This window comes from Arachis duranensis, chromosome 6 (genome assembly GCF_000817695.3).
Source record: "Arachis duranensis cultivar V14167 chromosome 6, aradu.V14167.gnm2.J7QH, whole genome shotgun sequence".
Taxonomy (NCBI): domain Eukaryota; kingdom Viridiplantae; phylum Streptophyta; class Magnoliopsida; order Fabales; family Fabaceae; genus Arachis; species Arachis duranensis.
This window is the reverse complement of record NC_029777.3, coordinates 99,812,568-99,824,017: the sequence shown is the minus strand read 5'-3', so window position 1 is coordinate 99,824,017 and position 11,450 is coordinate 99,812,568. Positions and strand designations below refer to the sequence as shown.

General features: G+C 36.0%; 2 protein-coding genes across 2 annotated transcripts; both read left to right on the top strand.

Annotated features, from left to right (window-relative positions):
* The first annotated feature begins 265 nt into the window (after positions 1 to 265).
* On the top strand, positions 266 to 3,300 carry LOC107494949 (uncharacterized). Its single transcript, XM_021125228.2, has 9 exons — positions 266 to 369; positions 454 to 623; positions 709 to 771; positions 884 to 903; positions 1,014 to 1,058; positions 1,586 to 1,647; positions 2,438 to 2,574; positions 2,713 to 2,720; positions 3,135 to 3,300. Exons 1-9 carry the CDS (start codon positions 282 to 284, stop codon positions 3,298 to 3,300), a joined length of 759 nt encoding a protein of 252 aa, XP_020980887.2. The 5' UTR covers positions 266 to 281.
* A 960-nt stretch (positions 3,301 to 4,260) lies between these two features.
* On the top strand, positions 4,261 to 6,454 carry LOC107495032 (inactive LRR receptor-like serine/threonine-protein kinase BIR2). Its single transcript, XM_016116083.3, has one exon. The coding sequence runs from the start codon at positions 4,455 to 4,457 to the stop codon at positions 6,243 to 6,245; it is 1,791 nt and encodes a 596-aa protein (XP_015971569.1). The 5' UTR covers positions 4,261 to 4,454; the 3' UTR covers positions 6,246 to 6,454.
* The last annotated feature ends 4,996 nt before the right edge of the window (positions 6,455 to 11,450 follow it).

Sequence of the window (11,450 nt, the reverse complement as noted above, 5' to 3'; positions counted from 1 at the left end):
AATTTTTGTGAATATAATAAATAGAATAGAATAGAATTTAAAATTTTAAAATGCAGATATAATTAGAATTAAAAGATTTTCAATTTGTAGATAAAATATGGTTAAATTTAAAAAAAAAATTCAAGAGTTAGATAGAGTCCAAATCTTACTTGATGCTACCCATTATCAGTCTTAATAAATTAATTAAAAAGATTAATTTAAAATCCGCTAGCGCATATAAGATTTAAGTTTGAAATTTTCATATCTAGCATAAGGGTTAGAAAACTTACCGAAGAAAAGCAATGTCCATGGCGGGAACGGAAAGGGATCATCCACAGAAGCAACTCTTGAGCCTCATCCGCAATTTTGCCTCCGAGAAATCTCAAGGAGGTATCTCGCTTCCATTTCTACTTTCCTGAACGAGTGCCGAACAACATTTATCATTTGAATCTTTCCGTTCATTGAATGGTGAAGAACGAAGGGTAGTTACTCTGAGAAAGCAAATCGAGAAGCTCACTTCTGATTTGAGCGTTGTTAACGTGGAGCTTGAAGATGCTAAGCGATGCAAAGAACTCACTGAGCAGGAGATTATAGGTTTTGAAGTTCAATTTTCCATGAGTGAAGCTTCAGCTCAAACGCTCGAGGTTAGTTACTTCTCCGTGTTTTATCGTCGCTTTTGGTGGAATTTGTCGTTATATTTGTAAATTGAACTCGAAATTGTGATGTTAGGCAAGGATATCTCGAATTCAATATGAAATCTCTGCTCTGAGATCTGAAGTGGAAACTCTCAAGGTACTTAGAACTTAATCTATTGTTCATGTTATGTGTTCTTGTGTCTAAGGTTAATCTCATTGAATTGAATTGAATCCATGTCTTCTGGAAATTGTGCCTTCTGTTATGGAAGATGGAAGAAGCAGCTTTACGGTAAGGAATTTGTCATGCTTCACTACTCATTTCAATCATTTTGGAAATGGAAAGGTTGCTTTGATAGGTTTACAAGTTTTTCAGGCTTGTTCTCTTACCTGATTGTGCAGTGAGCAATTCATCCACAGCATGCTTGATCTGAATGCCAAGATAAGGTCTGTCTGGATGATGAAACTATTATGCATCAGTTAAAATCATTATGGGAGTTGGGGAAAAGGTATCCTAGTGATTTGTTCCATTCTGTGTCCTTCAAAATGTTTGCTAGAATTTTTGACTACCTTCTGACCTTAATGCTGCTGATCTTTGGTGAGGTTGCTTGTGAAATATATGATATGGTTATAAGTGTTATTAGCTCTCATAAATTTTGAAATAAGATTATATTGTGAATTATTGTATCCTCATAACATTATAACAGTTGTCCAATCCTTTGGCCATTTAGTATCTATAACAAAATGGGTGCATGTATCTGCGACAGAAATATTTTTCCTTAAATGCCAAAAAGGCATCAAATTCCTCCTAGGCAGCCCCCACATTTCCAAATAATAACAATAATAACTTCAGATGCATGGTTAAGAATATATTGAATTTTGCCGGATCAAAAACTCAATAAGACATGAGTCAATCTTTGATCTGAAAAGTCCCAGCTATGTCTCTAACATCCAGTCACTTATATCAAATGCAGGAGATTTCATGAGAGCATCATTAATTGTGATATTGAAGCAGTAGATTGTGAAGCTTATACAGGTTTAATGATTCTTTTAACTGCTAGAGTTGATAATTGTTGGCCTATTCTTGTAAAAATAGGAGATCAGAAGAATTAGGTGATAACTTTTATGAAAGAAAAGAGATTACTTATACTGTTTCCATTCCTTCTGGCAAACTGAATAAATTTGTCTACCCATGATTAAATAGTGTCTTTTCCAGCGTTGATTTCAATACCTCAACCACTAATTTCATTTACTAATAATTTAGTATTAACACATCTCTTCTACGCTCACACTTCACATGTGTCTGACTGGCTGCACAAAAGTAAGAATTGGGAGGGGTTAGAGGATTACACTGGGAGACGATATCAGGCCTAAAGAAGGGATAGTTGCGAGTGAGGAATAGGTAACCATTGGAAGCAAGCTGGAGAGAAAGCAACCTATTAGTAGCAAGCAGGGTTTCCGGATGCAAGTGAGATAAAAACAATCATGGTGTCATTGTTTAGATGTAAAGGAACAGAAAGGTACTAATGTGGCTATGAACAATCTGAGGGAGGGGAATTTCGTCAAGAGGCTCAAGCTTATTCATCCTGATAATTACCTACATGCGTTTTTTTATTCATATTAACTTACTAGGTCGTTTATTTTTACTTTCAGTTTCCCTCAGTTTCATTACCAAATCAATCTACTATCTGTGTATCAGAACTTGCTGAAAATGATTATTGGAAATACGTTTGGAATGGTTACTCAATATGGAGTGTATTGATGTACAAACGGTTTAATTCAAATGCGTGTGTCTAGAAACTGAGGCTGCATTTACTTCGTTTTAGATGCACCACAAGTGAATATGAAAGAGAATGAGAATGATGATGAAATTGTTGCTCTTGAAAGTATGCTTTCGGATATACTATCTCAAACAACTAAAGAGGATGAGGAATACCGAGCAGAAATCGAAACTCATAAGAAAGTAAGTTGAGAATCACCTGTTGGAAAATCCAGGTTCCTTCCTTATCAATATCATGTCTTTATTTACCGCTGTTTCACGGTTTCATATCCTTGTGAATATTCAAGTCATATAGTTGCTTTTTTACTCTGTTGTGCGCAGGTTACACAGTACATACTATATAAATTCCGTTGAAGATGTATGCGCCATCTGTCAGATTAATGGTTATGGTTTGTGGTTTATGGTTAATCATATAAATTCTCTTTAACTGATTGGCATGCTCTGCTATTATTAGCTATAGTTTGAATATGTCATGTTGAATTTAACCAGAGAAACTATGAAGGGTATTAACTAGAAATCGAGATTTTCACCATCTAGATTCTTTTACGTTCTGTAAATTTCTCCCAAAAATAAAAAATAAAAAAGAAAAGTAAGAAGAGAAATAAAATAGAATCAAATTTAGTAAATTTATTAGAACAGAGTAGTATGTCAGTTCTACCTCATCTGCCCCTAATTATTCAATACAATGTGCTGGTTCTTGTGATCTCAGTATTATTATTCATGTTGATATAATATTCCAATAGAACAAATTCCGTTGTGTCCTTAATTGAACACAAGCAGACTTCAACCTTAGAAGCTACATACAACACACTTGTCGAGGAACTTCAAAGAAGATGCATTTGTCCTAGTTGCCATATGGACAATTTGGAAGCTATTAGTGCACTTCTTCTGCCAGATGAGGATAAGTGATGTCTTTTAGGTTTTCTAATTCTTGACCAAACACCTGGAAGTGTTATCATCCCGCTGCAAATGCAATCATGCCGAACTTTGTTTGCGTTGCACTTGGTAAAATTGAACCTTGCGTTCTGACTAAGCCAAATGAAGTACTTTCTTTATTTCTTTCCTGTTTTTTTCATTTTCTTTTTCTGTTTCTTGTACACATATGCGAAAGAAAATTTTGGAACACATTATTCTGATGGTTCCGTTTTTTATTGTTTCTCTGTTGATTGCATTTGCTAGGGAACTATAATATATAATCTGCAATTTTATATCAGTACTCGGGTATTCGTTTGTTGTTGGCTAGTTGTTTTAGACTTGTAGCATTAGAGCTAAGACTCCTTATGTCTTATACAGAGAAGTTCTAAAGTATAAAATGTTACTCGTTTTGTTTTCAGAATTTAAATTACAGACCAAATTATGAAAAATGTCTTGAAAAGATTCAAATAAAAATAATATAAAATGACAAAGAATTTCAAAAGACAGTATGAATTTGATAAAAAATGTCAGATTTAACAATTTATATTTTCTTTTAATAATATCGTATCGTATTAGAGATAAATAAGACGACTTGTATCAAAATGGACTCTTGTAGAATCTTATGTATTATAAGATATAATAATAAAATAATGATATAATGAGTAATTAATTAATTATTCTTGGAATGAAGAAAATTAAGTTTCTTTGTTCCTTTCCAATGCTTAAGACTGACCCCAGTTATGGGCAGAACTAGCTTGAGGAACAAAACAACGACAGTGTCCAATAAAATACTAACCAATTCATGGTGAGCGGAGCAGAATAAACGAAGCGGGTCAAACACACTCTCCAATTAAACAATTGGAGTCAAAATAAGCCGTTTGTTAGATATCCTTGTCAGTTACTATTCCTAATCCAAAAAATCAGAAAAGAAAAAGAGCAAAACGTTGAAAACAAACAGTCCCATCCCATTCCCATCCGCACTTTCTGCTCTAAAACTAAACCACTCTCTCCTCCTTTCTTTTTGTTATTTCCTCTTACTTTTCCTTTGCCACCAAACGCGTCGCAAAAAGCTAATGGCATCTCGGTCTCCCTGACTTTCCCTTCCCTTAGTTTTCACACCACAAAAAAAAAAAAAACCTAAGGTTTCAATGGATCTGAAGAACTGCTTCTTGCTACTCTTGTTGACGAGCTTCTTGGTTTGTGGTTGTTCGCAGGTTGAAGACGACGTGACTTGCCTGAAAGGCTTCAAGGACTCTCTGAGTGACCCTCAACAGAGACTCGCCAAGTGGAATTTGGAAAACAAGACAGCCGGTTCCGTCTGCAACTACGATGGTGTGTCATGCTGGAACCCGCAGGAGAATCGTATTATTGGTCTTGATCTTAGTGGGATGAATCTATCCGGTAAGATTCCGGAGTCCATCAAGTACTGCAGTAAGAATCTTCAGAAGCTCGTACTTGGATCCAACTCGCTCTCAGGGTCGATTCCTCCCAAGATCTGTGATTGGTTGCCGTATTTGGTCACACTGGACCTTTCTAGCAACGATCTTTCTGGTCCTATTCCGGCTGCGTTAGAGAATTGTTCTTACTTGAACGAGTTAGAGATCTCCGATAACGACCTTTCGGGTCCTATTCCCGCTGAAATTGGGAGCTTGGTGAGGCTGAATAAGTTCTCGGTTGCTAACAATCATCTCACCGGCGCGATCCCTGGCTCTCTTTTGCGGTTTGGGAAGGAAGCCTTTGATGGGAATAGTGGGCTGTGTTCCAAGTGTGGTGGATTGAGCAAGAAGAATCTTGCCATTATTATTGCTGCTGGGGTGTTTGGTGCTGCGGTTTCGTTGTTATTAGCTTTTGGGTTGTGGTGGTGGTACCATTTGGGATCGAGTAGGGATAAGAGAGGGTATGGGATTGGAAGCACTACCGATGGTGGTGATAATTGGGCTTTGAGTTTGAGGGGTCACAAGCTTGTTCAGGTTACTCTGTTTCAGAAGCCTATTGTGAAGGTTAAGTTAGGGGATTTGATGGCTGCAACTAATAACTTTAGTGCTGAGAATGTTCTTATGGCGACGAGGACGGGGACTACTTATAAGGCGGATCTTCGCGATGGGTCCACGCTCGCGGTGAAGCGGCTCAGTAAGTGTAAGATTGGGGAGAAGCAGTTTCGGATGGAGATGAATAGGCTAGGCCAGGTTAGGCACCCGAATTTGGCTCCCCTGTTGGGTTTCTGTGTGGTGGAAGATGAGAAGTTTTTGGTTTATAAGCACATGTCAAATGGGACTCTCTATAGCTTGTTGCATAAGAATCGTGGTGTGTTGGATTGGGAGATGAGGTTCAGAATTGGATTGGGCGCAGCAAGGGGCCTCGCGTGGCTACACCACGGGTGTCATCCTCCAATTATACAGCAGAATATCTGCTCCAATGTGATTCTTGTCGATGAAGATTTTGATGCGCGGATAATGGACTTTGGGCTTGCGAGGCTGTTGCAATCTGATACTAATGAGAGTAGTTTTGTTAATGGGGATCTGGGAGAACTTGGCTACGTTGCGCCAGAGTATCCGAGTACAATGGTTGCTTCTTTAAAAGGGGATGTTTATGGTTTTGGAATTGTGCTTCTGGAGTTGGCTACTGGTCGAAAACCTCTGGATGTCAACAATGTAGAGGAAGAATTTAAGGGTAATTTGGTGGATTGGGTGAACAAGCTTTCTAGTTCAGGTAGAGCAAAGGATTGCATTGATAAAGCTATATTTGGAAGGGGACATGACGAGGAGATACTCAAGTTCATGAAAATAGCGTCTAGTTGTGTAGTTCCTCACCCTAAGGAGAGGTTGTCTATGTTCGAGGTTTATAATTCCTTGAAGAGTATGGCAAAAGATCACAGTTTCTCTGAATATGATGATGAATTTCCATTGATCTTTGGTAAACCCGGAAATGAGAGGGCTTAGCTGCGGCACATGTATTTTCAGGTAGTTTTTATTATCCTTGTATTATATGATACAGTCAACTATTTTTCTGCTTGCTTTAGCTTCTTGGGCTTGTTGAATGAAATATCTGTTTGTTGTAATGAACAAATTGTAAAGTAACTCCCAAGATATTTTGTATGCTTCAAAATTTGAATCACCTATTAATAAAACTATATAAATCATCGGAGGTAGACACTCTTGTGAAGTCTGGAGATGCATATATAGAGATATATAGACGGAAATGGAACTCTACTTGGTTAATTGGAGCATCTTTGATATGTTTCGCAACCTACTCTTCTTATCCGGAGTCTCCTAAATTGCAGAGTCACTAGGAAGCTTAGCTTCAATGGCGAAAATCATGTATTCATATTCATATTCATGTTGAGTTCTGTTCCGTATTGTCATTTGCTGAGCCATCCTAGAAAGAAACAAATGATATTTTATCATTTTTATGTTGAGTATTTGTAATAAGCAGAAAAAAATAAATAAATAGATAAGACGGTGGATCCACTCCTAGATATTTTTCTTCTTTTTCTAATCCTAGTCTCACACTCACTCACTCACCGCCCACCGTCGCACACACTCTCTCGAATTTGAATCCTCTAAATTTTTAATTTTCACTTTAAAGAGTAAAGTGTGATTTCTCATCCTTAAATAGTTTCTCTCTCATATTTTCTCTTGGTCCCACTTATGAAATAAACGGTAAGAGATCACATTTTACCCTCTAAAGTAAAATTCAAAATTTAGAGAATCCAAATCTCCCTCACTCACATCACACCCTCTTCCTCACAGCGCACACACACACACCCAGACTCGACAGAAAAGAGGAGAGAGAGAGCCGCGCCTCATCACCGCCGGCCTAGAGCTCGCCATTCGTGTCCCGTCGTGTTGCCATCAGAGACCAGAACCGATAGAGATGCGTCCGAGAGAGGGGACGAGCGCGAGGGAGGAGACGCGGAAGCACTGCCGCCGTCGAACTGCTACAGCCGCCGCACCTTGTCTTCGTCGGCACTGAGCTTCAACCACCGCCATGCCAAGTTGCCGTTGCCATTGTTGAGAGAAGAGAAAGCTCGAAGAGAGAGAGAAACAGGATGTGCGAGAGGAGCTGCCGTGTTTCGTTATCGCTGTTGCGTCGCCGTTTGGGTGAACCTTGGTTGCTTGTGGAGCTATTGGTGCCGCTGAAGTTGGACCGTTCCTGTCACTAACCCAACCTATCACCATCTCCATCTTGTCGTCGTCCCAATTCAAATTCTGCGCTTATTCGTTCCATTCTACTTCAATCCTCTTCACCTTGGATTTTGGAACTCCGGGTTCGGTATCTTCAGTCCCTTGGGACCAAGTTATGAGTAGGCTTTACATTTATAATTGTTTGATTGTATATCTATAATTATTTTGACATATATCTATTATGATTTTTGCATTATACTCACTATATTTGCCTTGAACGATTTTAAATTGATTTATTAGAATTAAATAATTCGTTTTTATGAAATTTATACTTTTGGAAATATACATGAGACCATACATATTTTTAATGAAGTTTTGCATTATTCCAAAATAAAATTTTACTTGAATATCTGTTTTTGAATCATTGAAGTATTTGTTGGTATTCACTTACTTTAAAGATTGTGAAATATGTTTGAAATTTCTTATGATTAAAAACGTATAATTGGAAAATATTTCTGATAAAAAAGTATTATCTGATTTGATTTGATTTGATACCTTATATATTTAAAAGATCAAAGATTTGTTGTATTTGAAATTATATGTATTGAATTGGTTTGGGAGGCTCGTATTAGAAAACTGTGGTTAACGACGGTTATAACGTTAACATAGATGCATCTAACTCAGATCCCAGCTAGCAGGAGTGTTGCTAGCCTAATGTGTAGGCCACGCGTTAGATCTGTTATTCTGTTAGGACACACGAGAGGAAAGGACTACCCATCAAGGTTGTGAGAACCGAACCGATCATCGAATCGATCGAGTGAATGATTCATGGTTCAATGGTTCAATTGGGGTCAAACCGTAGTTGAACCGATTTAATTAAATATAAAATAAAATTATAAAAAATTCAATATATAATTTTATATATTTAAATTCAATAATTTTTAAACTAATAAAATTCAAAATTTGACAATTTCACATAATAAATCATCCATAATTTATCACTAAAACTTCATAAATAACTTCAAATATAAAAATTTATAACCAAAGAAATCAAAACGGACATAAATGACAATCACAAAATGTTCAACCATCAAAAGAAACAACATTAAACAAATATACATTCTATATATATATATATATATATATGGCAGCCATTACAATAAGTAGTCATTTACAGCAAAATTCAGGAATCAAAATTACTGCAGGCCAGCCATTACAAATTACTGAAATTAGTGAATTACAGCAAAATTCAGAGAATTAGATAATACATACAAAAGCAGAACTCTGCATCATATGATTAACCAAATAATTACAGCAGCGATGATTTCAGGAATCAAAATTGAATTTACATACAGCAGGCCAGCCATTACAAATTACTGAAATTAGTGAATAACAGCAAAATTCAGAGAATTAGATAATACATACAGAAGTAGAAACTCTGCATCATATAATTAACCAAATAATTACAGCAGCTATGATTAATTAATTAACCAAATAATCCAATATTAACCAAATAAAGAAGCAGAACTCTGCATCAATCCATATAATTAACCAAATAATTACAGCAGCTATTAAATACAGAAATAGAACTCTGCATCAATCTATATAATTAACCAAATAAAGAACTCTGCATCAATTCATATAATTCATTAACAAAATAAAAAAATTTTGGTTGAAAACCAATACAAACTCATCGCGGCAGAGAGTAGAGAAGGCGTCTAGGTCACAGCTGCAAAACATAGAAGCTTCTGTAACGTTGACAGAACAGCTTCCGCCGACCAGACGAGCAGACGACACCGACGCCACTGCAGCAACTTTAATCCGCGACCAGACTAGACCAGCTTCCTTCCATCCGCCCGTTGGAGGTCCTTCTGTCTCGTGGCAGCGTCGATTGTGGTAGACTGGGAGGGACGACGGCCTTCGTTGTTGGATGAAGATTGGGAGTGAAATTAGGGTTGAGGTGTGGTGGCTGGTGAATGAGGGGACTGGATCTTCAGTTTACATGAAGGGTTGGGTTGGGTTACCAGGTCAGACTATCTATGCGGGTTTCTTTTTTTTTTTCCGCATCTCAAAACGATGCCATTTAGAACCCAGGGTGAAAACCGGTACCTTTAAAAAACTGATTGGTTCGGCCGGTTCACCAGTTAACCACTGGTTCAATCGGTTTCTTCGTCGGTTTTTTGTAAGACGATTCTGGAGGTCACCCGGACCGACCAGGTGACTGGTTTTCGGTTAACCTGGTTGAACTGACCTGTCCAGTTCGGTTTTCAGAACCTTGCTACCCATAGAGGTGGAGCCGTCCAAGTGTGGACTTTTGATTTGATTTCTATTTGAGAACTCCCTTATTGATTCCTTATTATTATCAACTACTATTTTCTAATTAAAGTTACTTTAATAATAATGTTTATATGGTTTCATGTCAATTATAGATGTATTGTCTAGTCACTTGAGTTGTAAAACTCATCCTGTTTTTCTAAAAATATTTTTCATGAACAAATATTTGACTATGTAAAATTTTCTATTCAAGAGTAACAATCTGCAATGAGTACCTAATCTTTATCGAGTTCCTAAATGTATATACTCCATATGTCACAGGTAGGATTCAACTATTTTTAATTATCTTAATTTTGTTAAAAATGTATAATTATTTATTTTAGAACATGTATAATATTTGTAATTTTTTTATTCAACTTATGTTTAAGTCTATTAAAATTGTTAGGAGACTATTTTTTTGAGCGCTGGTCATGGCTCATCTTGAGCCGTGACAGTATTTTTATAGAAAAGAGACAAACATGTATTCTTTTCTTTCAACAATTATCAGTAATTTAATTACATACAATCTAAGTGGATTCATATACTTAATAAAGTGTGTACAATCTTTTTGAGTCCATGTTAGGTTTATAGTTAGAGACCAAAGTGCCCAAATGTAGTTCCTCTGGATCAAAAGTGAAAATACACGGTTGCAATATATAGGTCAAACAGATCAAACTTCACTTAAACCATGTTGATTCTGCTTTTCGCTCTCGGATTAGAAAAGACTAATGATATTAATATAGAACCAGTACGTCAGAACATGAAAAAAAAAATTAAACTAAGACAGTAAGACACTCGGATGTAGATACTTGGATGGTTTTTTTTATTTAAATAAAATAAATTAATTATTTACTCAATTAAATCAATTTTCAAATTTTTACCCTTTTAAACATTTAAGTATAATTTTGTTGGCACAAAGAGTTTAATCATGGATTACATTGATTGTGCAGTTATGGAGTGATATTCCGGAGGAACTGAGTGCGATTGTGCTATTTATAGCCGCCACTACTACGATTTTACTGGCAGCAAAAGTGCAATCACGTGCTTAGAAAAGGATAAGAAGAAAAAATCATAAATAAAAATAGAATTCAGTAGGTTATATGTACGCAAAAATTAATAGAAAGAAAAATACGGTTGCTTTATTTATTTATTTATTTTTGGGCAAATTCAACCTGGGAATCAACAGGAAGAATGGAAGATGTCCAGGAGATAGAAATTAGTAACTTTATAATGGAAGAAATTGGAGGAAAATAAAAAAAGAAGAATGACCAAGCACCTTAACACAGGCAAACTTTAATCATCTTGTTGGAAAAATCGTCAGGAAGTAATTATTAACAAGAATGCAATTAATCAAATTAATCAATTTAAACTCTCACAGTCATGAAACATAGATTGGGGATTTGACTTTGATAACGAACTGTGAAGGGATGCAGCACAATGCCGTATATGTTAAAATATAAAATATATATTAAAAATAATTTAAATAATACATGAATTTATACATAATTATATAATGATTGATTTTAGTGACTAATTTTAATGTACAAATAATAATTTTTTTCTCTCAATTCATAGGCACCTTCTTGTACTTACTGGGACTGGGCGATGGCTCTATGATATTTTGACTCTTCTAAAGTTCGGTGTGTTTTAAAAATATAAAAAATAATTATTGACAATGAGTAAATATAAAATAAAAAGACGGAATAA

What these genes read in the sequence shown, in the direction of transcription:
- LOC107494949 (XM_021125228.2), top strand. Translation starts at nt 282, where the DNA reads ATGTCCATGGCGGGAACGGAAAGGGATCATCCACAGAAGCAACTCTTG. An exon ending in CTGAAGTGGAAACTCTCAAG is followed by an intron (nt 772 to 883) that starts GTACTTAGAACT and finishes CTGTTATGGAAG; the next exon opens with ATGGAAGAAGCAGCTTTACG. An exon ending in ATGGAAGAAGCAGCTTTACG is followed by an intron (nt 904 to 1,013) that starts GTAAGGAATTTG and finishes CTGATTGTGCAG; the next exon opens with TGAGCAATTCATCCACAGCA.
- LOC107495032 (XM_016116083.3), top strand. Translation starts at nt 4,455, where the DNA reads ATGGATCTGAAGAACTGCTTCTTGCTACTCTTGTTGACGAGCTTCTTG.